The 18,597-nt window shown below is 53.5% G+C and overlaps 1 protein-coding gene across 3 annotated transcripts in view; it reads right to left on the minus strand.

The window, feature by feature from the left end:
* The window catches only part of NEURL1B (neuralized E3 ubiquitin protein ligase 1B), a 40,784-nt gene that overhangs the window by 19,603 nt on the left and 2,584 nt on the right, over positions 1–18,597 (minus strand). The window contains exons 2-3 of one of the 3 annotated variants that reach the window (XM_027084289.1): positions 11,937–12,056; positions 2,397–2,942 (exon numbers count right to left, since the gene is read on the minus strand). In XM_027084289.1, the coding sequence (XP_026940090.1) occupies positions 2,397–2,942; positions 11,937–12,056 (666 nt within the window). The other 2 variants (XM_027084290.1, XM_027084291.1) reach the window with 2 other exon arrangements.

Here is an 18,597-nt window from a genome sequence, read left to right on the forward strand (position 1 = left end):
CTGCTTCCGATTTGTATTTTTTTAAAATCCTAATCTACTTGCACTGATTATGGAGTGGCTGTGATTTCTCGGCTGTTACCCTGAGACATGGGCTATCTGAGGGAACAGGTGAATGAGGTCTGATTGTTTTCCTGCTCTATAGGAATAAACAGCTCCAAAAAAAGAGTGACAGGAGATCTAGAGGAGGTTTTTAGAAACCTACATTTCCTGGAGGTGAAATACCAAAATCTTCCATGGAAAAGAGTATGGGGCAACACAGTTAAAATGCCCAAGTAAGGCCCCAGCTTGGAGGGTGGGTAGCTCTTCATAATCTGGTCTGCCTAAGCCTGGATTTCAGACATGTGCTTCAGCTCCCATGCAAACGGGCAGAGGTTCTTGCTTCTTAGCTGTTATTTCTTGAGCGCCTTCTATGTGCCAGGTGCTGTGCTGCATCCCTTTCATACACCATCTCATGTTCCCCTGCCCAACAATCCCACGAGGTGGGTGCTATCGCGAACTCAATTTACAGATGAAGAAACTGAGGCACAGAGAGGGTTCAGTCACCTGGCTAAGCCCACATAGCTGGCAAGTGGAGAGCCAGGTGTGGAGTAGAGATCTGTGTGACTCCCAACCCTCTGCTCCTAACTGCTCAGAAATTCTGCTGCCTTCCTTCTCCTGGAGAGTTGGGGAGCCTGAACGTATACATCTCCCCTCCCTGCCCAATGGTGGTGTGGGTGGTGGTAGGCAAGGAGCCCGGGGCCAGAGTTTTCCCTCAAGATGCAGGGCTGAAAGACCAGAAACAACCCAAACATTCAGATATACAAACTGTGGTGCATCCGTATCACGGAATACTACTGGACAATAAAAAAGGAACAAACTTCTGATATACCATCAACAGGGATGAATCTCAAAGACCTTGTGCTGAGATTAAGAAGCCAGAAACAAAAGCATATACCGTATGATTCCATTCATGTAACGTTCAGGAAGAGGCACAATAATCTATAGTGAAAAATCGGAAGAGCGGCTGCCCCGGGAGAGAGGGGGGCTGCCTCAGAAGGGGCAGGCAGGAACTTTCTTGGCTTATGGACAGGTGTATAAATCTGTCAAAACTCAAACTTTAGATCTGTGCGTTCACTGCAGGTAAATGACATATAGGGCTGTGTCCCCTGAGAAACTTGCTCTCCTTTTGCTCCCCCAGAAATGGAGGCTAGGTTGGCTCAGGTGCCACCTGTGACTTCAAGAGCTAAGGTCGCAAACAGAAAGCAGGTCCATGGTTGCCAGGCGCTGGGGGGAGGGGAGGATGGGGAGTGGCAGCCCAATGGGTATGGATTTCCCTTTGGAGTGACGAAAACGTCTTGGAACTAAATACAGGTGATGGTTGCCAACTAAATGCCACCGAACTGTACACTTTAAAATGGTACTTTTTTGTCATGTGACTTTTTTTTTTCTTTTTTTTTTTAAGCGGTACGCGGGCCTCTCAGTGCTGTGGCCTCTCCTGTTGCGGAGCACAGGCTCCGGACGCGCAGGCTCAGTGGCCATGGCTCACAGGCCCAGCCGCTCCGCGGCACGTGGGATCCTCCCGGACCGGGGCACGAACCTGCGTCCCCTGCATCGGCAGGCGGACTCTCAACCACTGCGTCACCAGGGAAACCCTGTCATGTGACTTTTACCTAATTTTTAAAAAAGTTTAAAGAGAGAGAGAGAGAGAAATAAGGTCTTAAGAGCAGCAGACTTGTAGCCCCATGAGTTCTCACCACCTCCTCTGTTACAGCCAGAGCCACACTTGCCTGCCTGCTTCCCCAGTGGACCTTGAGCCCCTTAACCGTGGGCCTTGATTCGATACATATTGCCGACGGCCTGGGCACTGTAAATAACTAGAAGACTAGGCCATATGTTTGACTGCTGTACCAGTAAATGGATTGTGAGTGAATGAATGAGCAAATGAATAAACACGTGTGAGTGAGTGAATATATGAATGAGTGAATGAATGAGCGAGCAAAAGAACAAATACTTGCATGAATGAGTGTGCGAGCAAGTGAACAAGGGAGTGAAGGAATGAGCACAGGAATGAATGAAAGAATGAGTGAGTGAGCACGGAACTGAACGAAGGAGCAGGTGAACGAACCTGGGCCTGACCATGGACTCTGGACCACACCCGTGTGGGTTCCAATCCTGGCTTTGCAATGCAAGTCACTTAACCACTGCGTGCCTCAGTTCTCTCATCAGTAAAACGGGGGTGGTAGGTTTTTGCCAGAAAGAAATGAGTTGAAATGTGTCAACTGCTTAGAAGACGCCTGGCAAAGTGAGCCCTCGGTATTCGTGAATGTTACAGAAATACACATTCATGCGCGCGGGGACCCGCTGCCTGGTCCAGGCGGCGCCGCCCTATCCCCCTGCCAGCGGGAGCCGCGACCTACCGAGGAGCTGCACCTCGTCGGTGATGCCGTAGACGTCGATGAGCGCCCAGAGAGGGCCGCTCACGGCCACACCGCAGTGGAAGAGCACGGGCTCGCCGTCGTTGACGCTGTAGAAGACACGGCCGTGGCGGTCCGCCCAGTAGGCCAGCACAGTGTCGCGCAGCGCCAGGTTCTCGGGCAGCGCCTTGGCCCAGTAACCGGGCCGCGTGACCAGGTCAGGACAGGCATACTTGGGGATGTCCTGGGCGCTCATGAGCGACGGGTCGTGCGCCGTGAAGCCGAAGCGCAGTGCCCCGCTCCAGCCCGGGCGCACGGCCACCAGGCGCAGCCGCACCTGCTCGTATAGCCGGATGGGCCGCTGCGTGAACGTGACCCCGTTGCAGAAGCTGTTGCGCCGCGTGGCCCGGCGCGAGTGGCCGTCCAGCCGCACGTTCTTGCCTTTGGCCTGTGCATGGAAACGCGGCGCTTCGCCCAGGACCGGGCGCCGCTCCGGGCCAGGGCCGCAGCAAGGCCGGGTGGCCAGGAGGCGCGCGGGCGGGCTCGAGTCTGCGGGAAGAGACAAGCAGGAGGGTTAGGCGCCCTCGCAAACTGTTAGGCCCCTCTGAAACTGTTCAGAGCTGTTTCACTCCCAGACAGGCCAACGCCAATGAGCTGGTCACAAGAGCCAGGCTGGGGTCAACTGACTTCTCCATCCCCATCAAATCCCTCCACATCTTAGAGGCTTCCTCCAAAAGCCGCCTGTGGGCTGCAAAGTCCCTCCAAAGGGAACAGCGGCCTTGGATTCTTGGGGAGTAGTGGGGAGTCTTTGGTTGCTTTTCTCTGTGTAATTTTTATTAAAAAGCAAGGCAATTTGGGCGCACTCTTGGGATCCCCAGTGCATCCTGGAATCTCAGCTCTCTGGCACCTCCTGGCTGTGGATATGCAGGAGATCCTATCACTTCTCTAGCCTGTTTCCCTGCCTGTAAAATGGGGACATTGCTTAACTCACACAGCTGCTAAATGAACATGTGGATGAAGTTCCTAGAATACTGCCTGGCACAGAGCATGTGGTTAATAAGCAACTAATAACATGATTATAATACTGAGGGTCCAAAGGACACCCAAGCCAACATTCTGATTTCCCTTCCCCTTTACCCACAGAAGAGGAGGGCATTCTTTATAAGTAAGGCTGGCTTTTCTAGAACATACACCTTTCAAATTCATTTCTAGGGGAATTTTGCCCCAAAGGACCTGGAGAATCTTGGGATAGTCTCCTTTCAAAGGATCTGGACACTGGCCACAAACCTAGGTGGCCCTATCTGGAGGTGGGGGCATCATCCTTCCCACCTTTCCTCCTCCATCCCTGGTTACTTACTATGCATTTCCTCATTTAATCCTTATAATAACCGTATGAGGGAAGGACTACCATTATCCCCTTCATGCAGATGAAGACATGGTGTTTCAGAGAGGTTGATTTATTTGCCTGAAGTCACACAGCTGGCTTCACTAAAGGCAGAGCTTCAATTGAAGCCATGTTTGTGTGACCTCCGTCCTGCCTTTTTAGCCATTTTACCTTATTCTCTCTGCTGTTTAGGAATCAACACAGGATGGACAGAAGGGCTGGGCTGTAGACCCCTGACATAGGAGAGGGATGCAGAGGCCACCTGTTGATTCCTTGTACCCCTAGGCAGGCCTGCTAGGCATTGAACTGGTGGAGGAGGGCTGCAGGCAAAATGCTCAGTCCATTATTCATCCATCCATCCATCCATCCATCCATCTACCCATCCATCCATCCACCCACCCATCCATCCATCCATCCATCTATCCACCCACCCGTCCATCCATCCATCCATCCATCCACCCACCCATCCATCCATCTATCCATCCACCCATCTATCCATACATCCTTCTATCTACCTATCCATCCATCCAACCATCCATCCATGCATGCACCCATCCATCCATCTTTTCTGCAGATGCATCTGCTGGTGTGAAGCACTGAGGGAGCACAGGTGATGATACAATCCTGCCCTTGTGGAGAGCTGAGTCTCTCCGTGGAAGAGAAGACACACAGATGAATAGACATGAACATTAGGGACCGATAATAACAATAGAGACCCCATTAGGCATTGGCATTGGGGGGCTATTAGGCCCAGAGGAGACCCCAGACTCAGCCAGGGGCCGGAGGGCAGGGGGTTATGTCCACAGAGCCAGGTCTTAAGGGAGTCTACATTCCAGGCAGAGGGAACACTAGGGGCAGAGGTGGGGGAAGCTGGACTTGGAGGGGAGGGTAAGTACTACGGTAGGTGTGACAGAGGGTATCTGAGGTTGGGCGGCCACTGCTTTGCAGGGGTGAGGGGTGACGGTGCCATCGCATCATAGGGACCAGCCAGGAAGGCCCTGAACGCCAGCCTGGGAGGCTCAGAGTGCACACCACGGGGAGAGGGAGCCGCTAGGGGCCTCCAGTGGAGCGGGCCGGCACTGCCTGTTAGGGAGGGCCCCTAAGGCAGAGAGGAGGGTGGACACAGAGCCAGGCTGTGGGCCATCTCCGGAACCACAAAGATAAGAGTAAGGGACCACTGGACAGCAATTCCGGCAGGACAAAAATCAGACGCGTGGGGGAAATACTGCCCGGGTGTAAACCTTCCGGAGAGGCCGCCCAGGACAGCAGAGGCTGCGTTCTCCACGCACGCTGTGGCCTTGTACCCTCCACCCAACCCTGGGCGGCAGTCTCCTCCTGTGTCTCACAGGCCGGATTCTCTCCAAGGTCCCCGCCGCTGGCAACCTCTCCAGGAAACATTAAATAGGACTAGAGATCAAAAGCACCAAAGACCACAAACCACCCTTATCTGATGATTTTTATCTCAGCTCCCATCACTGTTGTTTTTCCAACCTTACCTCTCAATCAGAGGCTTTCTTTACAAAACTGGCTTGGGAATCCTAAGCATCTGCTCCTTCAGAGTGGCCTGGCGATGTCAATGGATGCTGGGGTGTGGCGAGATACTGCTTTGTTACTACAAGGGGATGTTTCCTGCTAAACCAGCTATATGTTAGGATAAAAGGCAGCCAAGGAACCAGCGAAGTTTACATATTTGTTTAATTTTGATTATATGATCCAACTTCCTTCAGGGAATGAGGGATAAACACTACTTTTCCCTCCTCTGAGGCCAGAGTCCTGATGTGAGATAAAGAAAACCAGAGTGAAAAAGTCTCTAAGAGGATGTGTTATTTACACAAATTGAAAATGCTCAAAATGAAAGAACAAAAAGCAATCTGCAAATTGTACGCCAGCGTCTGCTTTTAGCTCAGCTCAGGGAAAGCAGCCTCTACGTGAAACAGAAAACTGTGGCCACGGACCCCACGGGCCTCGGAGAACATCCTAGTTCAGGGACGTCAATGGAAAACCTGAACTTTGTCATTTAAATTACAGCAATAAACACTACAGCCATATTAGAGAAAGTTTGGGAAGAAGGAGAAAATTTCCCCTCTTCTCCCCACATTCATACCTTAACTCACGTTGCATTTTTCATGTTGGCCTTTATCCTGCCTGGCCCTTATCCACAGAAGAACCACTGGCTGTGCCCTCACTAGGCGCCATGTCCTGGGCCGTATGTTTTTGATACAAGTGATACAAGGTTGCAGTTAATTCTTAATACAAATCCTCACCCACAGGATTACTGTCTATTTTCCAGGAAAAAAAACTTCCTGCGGCTACAAGGAGATATGAACCCAGCTCTGTCTGACCCCAAACCAGCCCTCTTTCCTCCTGTCCTGACTTTCCTCCATAAGTAGCACAGAAGGACTAAGCACTAAGTAGTACTGAGTACCTTTTCTAACTTCCTTGCCACCAGAGCCCACATTTAATTTTGACTCCTGCCTTTTCTTTCCTAACTCAACATTATATAAAAAGCATCTTTTCCCACATGGCTCCCAAGCGTTCACTGTTCTGTTTCACCACTGCAGAATATTCCACTGAGAGCCAGAATGTCCCCTGCCGTTCCCCTCCTGGAGATGACTTCAGCTGTTCCCGCAAATGGCTGAGTCCATGGGCACAGAGGTTCCTGGCTGCTGGTGCCAGGACCAGATTTAAATGGACACCCTGTCACTGGTGAGGTGTCACCTTCTGCCAGGGAGGGGCCCCCAGCCCACACCAGGGACCAGACCCTTTCCTCCCACGCGAGGCAGGGCTCCACTGGCCTCGTGCGGGTGTGCCTCCCTCTCTCTGGCCAGGAACTGGGTCTAGAGACTCTAAGAACAAGGCAGGGGGAAGGAGTTTCTATGCGGTGGGAACCGAGGGGAGACTCTGTAGTCTCTTCCTGTGTGTAGGAAGGAGGGGACAGTCCTGGCCCACCCCTCATGGTTAACCAAAGGCTGCTGCAGCCCCTCCAAGACCAGAGGGAAGGGTCTTTCCAGCGTTTAGTCAAGGAAGCAATGCCCCACTCGAAAACGTACGAGTACAGATTTTGGGGGGTGGGTGATGAGTGGCTGTTGGTATTCAGGGAGGAGGGAGCTCTGTTCTGGCTAAACAAATGTTGCCCCTGCCAGCCTTGGGCTAGTCTTTCGGGAAAGCAGGGGGACATCAGAACTGCTCCGCGGGCTGCTGCTCTGTGATCCACTCACATCAGTGCTTTAGAACGGCCCTCACGGGCTCTGGGTTCGAACCCATGCTTTGCTGCTAATTTGTCTGAGGGGCCTTTGGACAAGTCACCATCTGTGAATAGTGTGTGAATGCAGAGCCTCATCTCAGGCTGCTGGGAGGGGCGATGAGAGCACAGAAAGCTCCCAGCAGGAGTCCCAGAACACGATGGATGCGCACTAAACGTTCATTCCCTCCCCTGCAGGGAACATCAGGTCCAACCCCTGGGTAAGCCCCTCACTCCATCTCTCCCACACTTTTATTTTCTAAATCTCAATGTGAGAGGTGGTTAAAAAGAGCACAGGCTTGGAGTCAGGCAGATGGGGGTTTAAATTCTGGTTTTGTTGTTTCGTAGCTGTGTGATCTTGAGGTACATGCTTAACTTCTCTGCTCCGTCCCCTAACCAGACCTAGAAAACTGGTAAGAGTCATCTCCACCCTGCACGATTGCTCTGAGGATGAATGAGGCCAGCTGGTCAGACTCGGTGTGTGGCACGTAGTAGGTGTTCACTTAACACTGGGTCCCCCACCCCACCCCCACACCCTTTAGTTACCTTATTTAGTTTCTTTGCCGAGAAAAGGTTTACTCCTGGGTCGAAGATGGCTACTTGTAGGGTCAGGGGATTATATCCTGCAATGTTTCTCCCATAGAGGGTTGGTAACCTTGGCCAGGAAAGGCCTCTAGAAAACCCCAGGGCCACTTTCCCTGGGTATCCAAGGACAGAGACCTATTTTTAAGCCATCCCAGCAGCGTCCCAAATGTGCACTGTGCCACCCCTGAATGATGCCCGCTCATCGCCCCAACCCAGCCTTTCCTTTGATCTAAAAAGAGCCCAAGGAAATGGCATTTACTGCCAGGAGGATGGCAGGAAGCAACAGCTCCAGCTTCTCTGGCTGCCGAGATGACGGCCTCCAGCTTGCTGGCGTTCAGCAGATGGCATCCTGGCTGAAATTTTCATCAGATTCCGCTCCACCGGGAAAGGGAATTGCCAACCGCGAGGACAGTCTATTCTAGCCCCTCCCTCTCACCAGAGGATTTAACTAGCCTTTTACTGAGCCTTCGTTATGTGCCGGCACAGGCCTTTGGGGACTGAGTTTACATTCTTACAACCCTGCAGGGTAGGTTTGACCACCTTCCTTTTCCAGAGGAGGAAACCAAGGCAGCAAAGCTGGGCAGTGGCAGGAGAGGGCCAGGCTCGGGCCCTTCCTCCCATCCCTGTCCCCTCTCCAAGGCGGCCGCCTGTGGCCTTTGGGGGCGGGGGTCGTGTGCCTTGCTAAGCACCACGACAGCTGTACCGGCCCCTCTCCCACCGAAACACACCCACACTCCACTCACACAATCTGATGTACAACTTCAGGGGCTTTCTGAACCCGCACAACATCCAACCTCAGACTGTGGACCTTCAGTAACAAGTCTCTGTTTCAAGTGACAGAGGTAGGAGGCAACAGGGCGCACGTGCGCGCGCACGCGGGCTTTAGAGAGGAAAAGGCAAGGCTGGCGTTTGGCAAGGCTTCCCGTCACCCAAAGCAGGGCGGGGATATCAGTCTCCTTTGGCAACAGAAAGTAACTTTTCTATTGGTGGGTTTGAAAGTGGATTAGAAAAAAATAACCAAGCCTCCTTCACCTCTGCCAAAAAGGGCAGTGACATGCACCCAGCAGACGGACTCCAGCCTAACAGGACTTTGTTCTCTGTTTCAGAGGCCTGGTCGGCCAGCACCCAGGGTGGAAAGGGGCCAGCCCACACTTGGAAACCGCCACCAGGCTCCTCCCTGCTCCTATTCTCTGCAAACAGAACCCGGTCAGCACAGTGCAGCCGGAAAGGCACAACACTCCTGTCAGCAGCTGCAAGGAGGCCCAGGGGGGAGGCCGGAGGTCACGCGACACTGCTCGTTGGGAGAAAAGCCCTCTCCTTCCAGGTCTAAGTGGCAGCCCTCTTGGCTCAAGTGGGCTCAGATGCACTGAGTTCCCAGGGAGTGAGGTCATCCCAACGCCCCTTCCAAGCGTGTTCAGCAGAGCTGGGATTCCCAAGCCGGCTCCGACCCTCTGCTGGGCCCCTCGGTCGAGGTCTCTTCTTGATAAAGGGACCCAGGAAGCTCCAACTTCAGAAGCGCCGGCTCCCAGGGTTAGGACCCCACTGCTGCAGAGGGTGGGGGGGAACGTGCCCTCATTCTTTTTCAAGTACCTCACTTCCTCCTTCATCTGACATTTAAGGAGCATCTGCTCCATGCCAGGGCCGCACTGGCTGCAGGGACGCACACACTGAGGAGGCACACACAGTCCCTGACCCCAGAGCTGAGAGATCAGCAGGGGGCATGGACACAAGACACCATGACTGCACAGGGTGGTCAGCACAGAGGGCTGGGGCCATGGGGATGCTTCTCAGAGGGGCCACTCTGCAGTCTGAGGAAGAAATGGCTGGGGGTGGGGCATGATAAAGGGTGGGGAACCGTGTTTCAGGCAGAGGGAACAGCACAGGCAAAGGCCTGGAGGCGAGAACAAGCCGAGCGCGCTTGGGGAACTGCAGGGACTAGAGCGTAGGAGGGAAAGGGGAGGGTGGAGAGGGAGTCAGGAGCTACACACAAAGGGTCTTAAAGGCCTAGCAGAGGAGGTTAAGGTCCTCAAGAAGGCTCTGGGGGCCCCTGAAGGGTTCGGAGAAGGGAAAGAGCCTCTGAGGATCCGTCTCTCTGAAAAATGAGATTCAAGTCCTGGGTCTTCCCATAGAAACTGCCCGTTCCTTTCTTCCCTGCCTATCAAAATGATCCGGCACAGCTGGAGCGGGAAAACCAGTCCAGGTTTCAAACGCAGCTTCTAACCGCTGGCACAGTCCTGTCCCTTGGCACCTGCCTCTCCTCCAGGTAGCTGCTGGCAGCTGCCTGCTAAGCCAGCTGATGGGCCAGCGTTCTCCTTCTCTTTGCCCTGATAGCAGCCACTCCCCCAGCCTGGGTGGGGCCCAGAAGCCTGGCTGTTCACTCTCCTCAGCCCTAGATGGGCACCTTCAGGGCCCCTGTCCCAATTTTGAAACAATAGGTCCACTGGCCCTGCTTTTCAGGCTCAAAAGCAGCTGGAAACTCTCCTAGAACACCAACTGTTCTCACCTCTGGAGCTGAGGAAATGCTCTTCACAAACCCCACGGCTGGGTGGTGTTTGCTGGCCCCGAGGGTCCCACCTCTGTGGCACTCCCAGTGTGTGCCGGGGGCTCACCACACGGCCCATTCACTCGTGGCCGCACCCTGCCAGGTGGCTTCCAAGTGAAGAAACTGAGGCCCAGAGAGGCGGACGTCCTGGCCAGAGACCACCCAGCCTGTGAGGCCAGTGCCTGTTTTTGAATCTGGTCCCGTCTGACACTGAAGGTTGCATCCTTCCTGTTTCATGCCTCATCCCTCCCAAGGTCTCTCGCTTACCCCCGACCTACGAGAAAAAAGTAGGCTATGTACAAGAGGCATAAGCCACCTTCTGGGACAGAGGTGGAGCGAGGCCCTGGCTTGGTCTCAGAGAGGGGCAGGTGTGGTGGTGGATGTCATCCATCAGCCTGTTTCGAGCAACTCAAAGGCCACAGGTTGGCAGAACTTGGGATGAACAGCAAGCAACATCTAAGAAAAGGAACGCAGTGGCAGATTATAGCAGGGGGATGGAACCCCAGAGCCTAATGTCCCCAAGGTTTAAAAGGGGATTGGAGGTGGGGCATGATCAGAGAGGCAGACCTCCCAGGGGGCCATCCGGAGCCTGGGGCTGGCCCTCCACCCACCAGACTTCCTGGGATCCTCCTGACAGTGCTGAAGGAGGTGACTGCTACCAGACCCACTGCTGGTGAGGAAGGGAGGCTCAGATAGGCTGGGAGAGCTGCCCAAGGCCACACAGCCAGGAAGTGGCGGAGTTAGCATTCGAACCATACCAGCCTGGCTCCCAAGGCTAGGAAGAAGCTGCGATGGGTGCTTTGGGCAAAGTGTAGAAGTTATCCCTACAGGGAAGGAACAGAGTCTGGCACACAGTAGGTCCTCAACTAAAGTAGATTCCTTCCCTGCCATGTTTGGCTTTGAGGCCCACAGAGAAGTGACTCAAGGGTGCCCCTCCCACTCTCCTTCCTTCTCCAAAGATCCAGCTTTCTTTTTCCTCTCCCCCTCATCTGTCAGACTGGCCTTTCTCCAAATGTCTGAGGGCTCCCAAAAGCCAGTGAGTATAGACTGAGGATGCCTGCAGGAAGTCTGCATGGGCTTCTGCCCCTGACCCAAGAAGTAAAGGATGAATGCTGGAAATGCAAATTCAGGAGTCCTGATAAGAATCTCCACATCATACGTCCTAAGCTCTGATGATCTGAGAGTTGTTGGCTCACTGGGGCCTCTCTACATCCTCACGAACCCATTCCCCAGATGAGGACATTAGGCCCAGATGAGGAGGGGAGGGCCCAAGGTCATGGCGCAGGCAAACAGCTGGGTCAGGATTTCACTCAGATCTGAATCCAAAGCCATGCACACACTTAACCATTATGTGGAATTGCTTCCCTAGCCAGCCAGCCAGTACTTTAGGAATCTACTGCAGGCATTTGAGAGGTGAGACCCAGCAGGACTCTTTGGTCCTATTGCTCCTCTCCTTTTCATCAATTTCAAGAGCACAGATTCCTTGCCTTCAAGGAATCCAACATCCCCTCTGGCAAAGAGGGTGAGACATGCGCATTTAAAGAGCCCCCATCTCATGTTGGCTCAGACTTCTCATGGAGTTTCCTATTTATTCCTCATCACAACCCCATGAGGGGGGTCGCCATCATTCTCCCCATCCTAGAGATGGGAAATGAAGGTTCAGAGAGGGCAAGTGACTTGCCCAGGGTCACTTAGCTTACATAGAGGAGAACTGAGGTTTGAACATGAGACTACCTCCAAAACCAGTGCCCTTTCCACCATCTCTCCTGGGATTCCAGCCAAAGACCCCACCTGTAATCTCTGGGTGACCCTTCGCAAGGCTCTTGTCCTCAGAGTCCTGATCTGCCAACTGGGAGGTGGGACGTGGTGATTCTGAGCATTCTCGGAATTTATGAGAGGGGTGGGCATCGCCTTGGGGAAAAGGAAAGAAAACACGCGCCTGAGGGATATAATTATGATGTAAACAATGGGTAATGTTGAGGATGTAAACAGAACACACTTGTTAATAGCTGTGGGCCTTGTGCCGACTGCCAGTACTGCCCCAGACACCACCACCCCACCCGTATCCCCAGATGGTTTACTCATTAAAGAACTCTCTCCCCTCTGCCCAGAGGTGATACAAGAGGCCAGCTCTGAGCTGCCCTGAGTCCTGGTAATAAGGAGAACGAAGGGGAAGGGAGGAGAGCGAGCTGGCACTGATATCCAAGAATGGCTGCTGCTCAGAAGTACCTGCTGCTAAGTGTGGAAAATTGCTGAGGCTGGGAGGTCACAGGGGAGGGAACAGACCCAGAAGGGGGCAGGTGGCTTCATCTTTCTGTGCCTCAGTTTCCTGATCTGTAAAATGGGGCTAATGCCTCCCAACATGCAGAACTGGCAGGGGGATTAGAAAAGTGAGAGATTATGAAGGGCCCTCCACGCGTTCAGCAGATGAGCACTGGCTAGCACTTCTTATTAAGACCCCGGGATCAAAAGGCACCTTAATGGACAATTCATCCCGGATCATCTGATGCTCTAGTTGCCTCTACAATGTCCATGTCAAGTCCCAGTTGGGCTAAACACCCATGCCACTCTGACAAAGGGTACTTTCTCCCCCACTGCCCTCATTCCACTTCCAGATAGCTTCCACAGTTAGAAAGTTCTTCCTTTGACTGAGCTGAAATCTCATGTGATGTCTGCACACGTCTGGTCATGTCTGTTTTCGGTCCACAGTACCCTTCCCTATCAAGTCTGCTCCCCTGCCTCATGGATCTGCAGGCAGCTCTCAGGTCCCAAGGGTCCCCAGGCTATGTTGCTGGGGATCCTTTGCTCCTCTGGGGCTGACGTGGCCCTTGCTTTGCTCTCCAGAAAACTCTCAGGACATCAGTCGTCCCCTGGCCTGCCTTGAAAGGGGGTTGAAAGGAGATCTACACATCAGACTTTGGGAATGTCAGCTGGAGTCCCCATAAGCCACCGGGAGAGTGGCCCTACCCTGCCATGCCTAAAGGTGGGATGTGAGATAAACCACCTCAGAAGTAGGTGAACAACTGAAAAGAAATTTGCCAGACAGATCTAAATGCTCACAAGTTTCTGCTCAATACTATGAAGGCTTCCAGGGCAAATGTGAAATGCCCCCCACCTGACCCCCTGTCTTGACCTGGCAGTCATCCATCCCACATCAACATTGCTTCCTTCTAGTGGGAATCATGTTGGACTACCCAAGCTGTGTGCCCTTAGGCAAGCTACTTTCCCTCTCTGTTCTCTCAATAGTTATATGGGACTAAAAATAGTAGCTCTCTCACAGGGCTTGTCCTGAGGGCTAAATGCAGGTACCTGCTGAGAACAGTGTCTGGCACAGCCTGGCTGAGTGATACAAGCTAGTGGTTATTATTATTCTTTTGTGTCTGTCTCCCTTGGGAGCACCAGGCCCAGCAGCGAGCAGGGGCTTGTTTGTCTAGTGAATACATAATCATAACAGGTGCCCCCTGTGAGCACTCACTATCTGTCAGAGGCTTTGCAGGCCTGAGACGTAACATCACTATCTCCTTTCTGCAAAAAAGGGAATCAAAGCTTAGAGAGGTCAAGTCGTTCGTCTGGATCATAAGGGGCAGAGCTAAGACTCAGACCCAGGGATGGAGGCCCCCAGCCTGTGCCATTACCAACTCTGTTAACAATGACAGCACACCAGGGGGACAGGATGCTCCTGGCCTGCAGGAAAGCCTGGGTGCAGGGTGACAAAGGGCGCTCACCCTGGCCCCAGGCCCTTGCTGACCGACTGGTAGGGGCTGCCTGGAGCTCTGGGTAGCAGCCGGGCTCAGGGGAAAGGTTGTGGGTGCATGGTGACCCCTGCCAGTGGGGGGTGGGGATGGCCGAGCACAGGCCAGCTTTTACCAGGCAGACACATCAGGAGCCTGAGCCCTAGTCAGGCAGGAGGAAGGGGTGCAGAGCTCCAGTTCACCCCTTCTCCTCCAGGGCAGGATTCCACCTTTTTAGTTAGAGTCTCCAGGCCTGGGGCGAGGTGAGCGGGGCTGGTGGATGGACCTTTTCTTTGGGCAGCATCATCCTGGCTGCTGGAGACAGAGGCGATTCACCTTCCCAGGACAGAGAAGGTAAGAAGGTGTGCCTGCAGGAAGGACAGCTTGTGGGGAGGGGGGACTCAGGAGCTCAGGATGAGGCCAAGGGGCAGCAGCCCCAAGAAGCCCCAGGGGGCAGCGCCCCATAGTGATGGGGGAAGGGGCTCTGGGGTCAGGCAGGCTTGGGATCAAATTCTGTTCTGCCACTTCCTAGCTGCCTGACCCAAGGCAGGTCTCATGACCCTTCTGAGCTCAGTTTCCTCATCTGTGAAGTGGGAGGCTACTTCTGGAAGGCTCGTCCTGATGGTTTAGAGGGGATGAAACAGAAAAAGGGCCTGGCATGGGGCGGGCGTGCTGCAGCTCTGACCACTTGGCTACACCCCCCAGGTGGGCGCTCACAACCTACCGCACGCTGGGCCCCTTCCTCTTCCCTCTCTGCTTTAAGCTCTCACCACACACCTGGCTTCTGGGCTTCTATTTTAAGCCCTTATAGAGCACCACCAAGTACAGAAAGCCCTTTGGTCCAAAAGAGGACAGAGCTGACTCTTCTTGTCCATGGGGAAGATTAAACAGCCTTTGCGGCCCAGCCCAGCAAACACAGCACATCATCCTGGCGGGGAGTGTGGCATCTGAGAAAGCTAAGTCTTCTGACTGCAGGCCGGCCTGCAAGAAACCACTCTTCCTCTGACCTGACCTCTACCCACCGCTTTGACCTCATATTGCTACCACCACTTGCACTGGGACCCCCGAACTCTGCAGCTCCCCCTTCACATGCCCCGTTCTCCCTCCCCTCAGGCCTTTGCACATCTAACCCTCTGCCTTGAACAGCTTTTCCCATTCCCTTGTGGCTAACTTCTCTGCTTTCCGGTCTCAGCTGGACAGGACCTCCTCCAGGAAGCCTTCCCTGCATCCTCCTCTAGGCTCTCACAGCCCCCTGGGCTTCCCCTCCCCCACTTACCAAAGTGCCCTGTCCTCGTTAGTCTCTCCCACTAGATTTGGAAGTTTGGTGAGCCGATGCAAACTGCAAATGCAACCTGCCAGGCAGATTCTTCTCCTCAGAAATGAGGTGTCTTGGACAGGGCTCAAGGAACCCTTGGGAACTGCTGTCAGTGCTATGAAAGGGATGACACCCAATCCAGCCCCTCAGCTCAGGGCTCGTGGTCACCTGGGGCAGAGCTTTCAAGGCAGGAAGTGAAGGGCGCTTGTCAGCCAGCCCCACCTAGGGACCCCAGGGGCAGGCCTGAGGCCTCTCCTGTCCATGGTGGCAACAATAACCATGACAGTGACTGCCCTGGGCGTTGTGCTAAAGCCTTCGCCCACTCTGTTCCGTTCAATGTTCACTCCCACCAACTGCGGGGAGCTACGAATCCTCCCCACTTGCAGGGAGGAAACCGAGGCACAGAGAGGGGAGTCCTTGCCCAACATCACTCCACTGGGAAATGGCCGCGCTGAGATTTGAACCCAGGTAGCCTGACTCCAAGATGCATGTCTAGACCCGGACACCAGACCTCCTCCTGCTGTAGACCAGTGAGTGGGCTCACCATAGCCCTTAACCACTGTGACCCACGGAGAGAAATGCATTTGACATTGTGACATGCAACACGCACAGGTGCACGCACACGTGCACAACTGAAGCCAAAGTCTCTGAGGCCAAAATACTCTTCCTACGCGAAGGCACTCGATATTTTATTTTTTATCCTATTCTATGTCATTAGGATTTTTTTTTTAAAGGTGGTTGTGCACGACCCACAGTAGACAGACAACAAGGCCAGGCCTTGTTCGGGGTGTCGGACATCGGCCCCTCCTTCTTTGAGGCACAGGGTAGCAGCACCTTACGCTCTGCAGTGATATAACCAGTCACGTGACCTGCTCTACTAGAGCATTCTGTCCCTCTCCCACCAGTGGCCAGCTCCACGGGGCCTGCCTGTGGCTGTCCATCCCATTCAGGGCGGAACCCCAGGGCTGGCACACGACACATGCCCAACAGGTGTCAGATAAGTGAACGAAGGTGCACAGTCAGGAAAACGCAGGGCAGGGCACACCCCAGGGTCACCCAGCCTGGGCACACGGCACTTAAGCGGAGATCAGGATGGCTTTGGTGCAACTGAGCTACAGAAGAGGCAGAAAAAGATGACATTCGAATGGGGGAGGCAGACATTCAGTTGGACTTTCCTTCAGATGTTGCCTCCCCCAGGAAGCCTTCCCTACCCCCTTTCCTGCCTGGGGAGAGAGAGAAGGAAGGGAGAAGAGGTGGGATAAGAGGGTAAAAACAGAGGGAGGCCCCAGTTCCTTCTGGCTCCAGATTCTCCACAGGCAACTTCTCCATGTTTCCTATACATTGGACAGACCCATTCCTCTTCCTCACTTCCACTGATGGATAAGACTGCTCCATCCTTTCCCCCAACGCCCACGCCAGCCCCCAGCATCCTCGCAGGCCCTCACCAAGGAACCTTGACTAGTCAGCGCCCCTGACCATGTGTTGACAGCCTGGTAGGTTTCAGGGCTGTTGGATGAACCACTATCACTTTGAGAGGCTCAGGCTCAGGCCTCTAGCTCAACTGGGAGGCTATAAAGTGATTCTTCATGACCCAGTGGGAGAGAGGCAGATGGGGCCAGATAAGACGGGCAAGCCCAACCTAACTTTACATTGTGACTGGGTAAAGGAGGAAGAGCCGTGCAGAGAGAGGGGAACGTCCCTGGTTGGGTCATCCGTGCAGCCGCCGTGATGGCTGTGAGAGTGACAAAGGCTGCTGTCCTCCCTAGAGCTGAGACGGTCCAGATCCAGGGAAAAGAGTGGCTGCCAGGCCCTCAGAGCATCACCGCCCACTGCCAGAGGGCAGCAGATCTGACCCATGTAGGCCCAGTAGCCACACGGTTCCGTATTCAGGTCAAATAAAGAAAGAGGCTCTACAGGGAGGGCACCTGAGTGGCCCAGTAGGAGCAGATGCTTCCGGTCTGGACGTAGCATTTGCAGACTGACCATCTAGGTTAGGGAGATTGGTTCTCCCCCTTATACCGGTGAGCCTTTGTCCTTTACCTCTCCAAGCTTCCATCTGCCTCCCTGTAAGATGGGGATAAATATAGCCCCTCTAAAGCGTTGTTATGAGGATCTGAAACAGGTAATGTGGGTAAAGCCCTTGACTCAGGGCTTGGCACAGAGCAGGGTCAACACGCTTCCCTCACTCCAGAGCTCCAGGATACCACTCACTGAACTAACACTAGAAAGGGCCGTTGACTTGGTCAAGCATAGACTGACTTAATGATTAAACCCAACCGACAGTTTGAATTCAGATTCTTCTCCAACCAGAACTACGGGTGAGCCCCAGAGGCGTGTGGAGGGAAGGGATTGAAACGTGCTGGTGGGAGAAGGGCGAGAGTTCCTCCTCCCATCCCCCTCCCTGCTGGAATTGTGCCCTCCTCTCCCCCCAACCCCACGCATGTTTACACTTTTCTTTCTTTGCTTTGCAAAACCCAGATTAAGGCTAAAGGAGTGCAGAAAAAAGGACCATGTAGTATATCACAAACAAGACAGACCTGGGTCTGCTAAGCCCAGCTTTACCACTGCCTTACTGTGTGAGTTGGGGCAGGTGTCTCAACCTCTCTGTGCCTCAGTCTCCTCATCTGTAAAATGGAGGAGAATGGCACCTTATTTTGCAGGTCTGAACTGCAACTAGAAAGGGAATGGGGAATGCACACAGTAAGAGCGTAGCAAGTGCAAATTCCCATGCTGAACCCTGCACACTTGTTTATGGGCCATTGATCTGAATTGCTGATGCCCTTTGTGAGGGCCACCAAGGGGCTTTCCCTCAACCGATCACAAAAGACATTCTTTTCTGGGGGCATTTCCTTACTGTATACAATAGCATGCCAGGTGTGCTCTGGGGCACCCAATAAATGGTATCTGAACCATGGATGTCAGGGGAAGACTGCAGGACTTTGGAGCTAAATAAACCTGGATTCAATCCTGGTTCTGCCAACTGGTTGGCCCATGTGAAATGGGATGCATCATTTTACCTCTCTGAGACTTGGTTTCCTTATCTGTAAAATGGAGATGATAATCCCTACCTTGCAGAGCTGTTGCAAGAACTAAATTCATTCATTCAGCAAATATTTACTGAACATCTCCTATGTCCCAGCCACTGCTCCAGATGCTGAATATACCCCAGTGAATAAAACAGGCAAAATCCTCCCTGGGGAGACAGACGATAAACAGCTAACTACATGTACAGCATGGCACATGGTGAGCCATGCTAAGAAAAAACACAAAGCAGGGGAGAGGGAGTGGGAGACGATGGGGGCAGGGGCAATGGCAGGAGTCGCGTGAAAGAAGCAGGGGGAAACCATGTGGAGATCTGGGGTAAGGATGTTCCAGGCAGAGGGATCGGCAAGTGCGGAAGCCTTAA

This window comes from Aethalodelphis obliquidens, unplaced genomic scaffold (assembly GCF_003676395.1).
Source record: "Aethalodelphis obliquidens isolate GAN/ISIS:26980383/991018 unplaced genomic scaffold, ASM367639v1 scaffold52, whole genome shotgun sequence".
In the NCBI taxonomy this organism is placed as follows: Eukaryota; Metazoa; Chordata; class Mammalia; order Artiodactyla; family Delphinidae; genus Aethalodelphis; species Aethalodelphis obliquidens.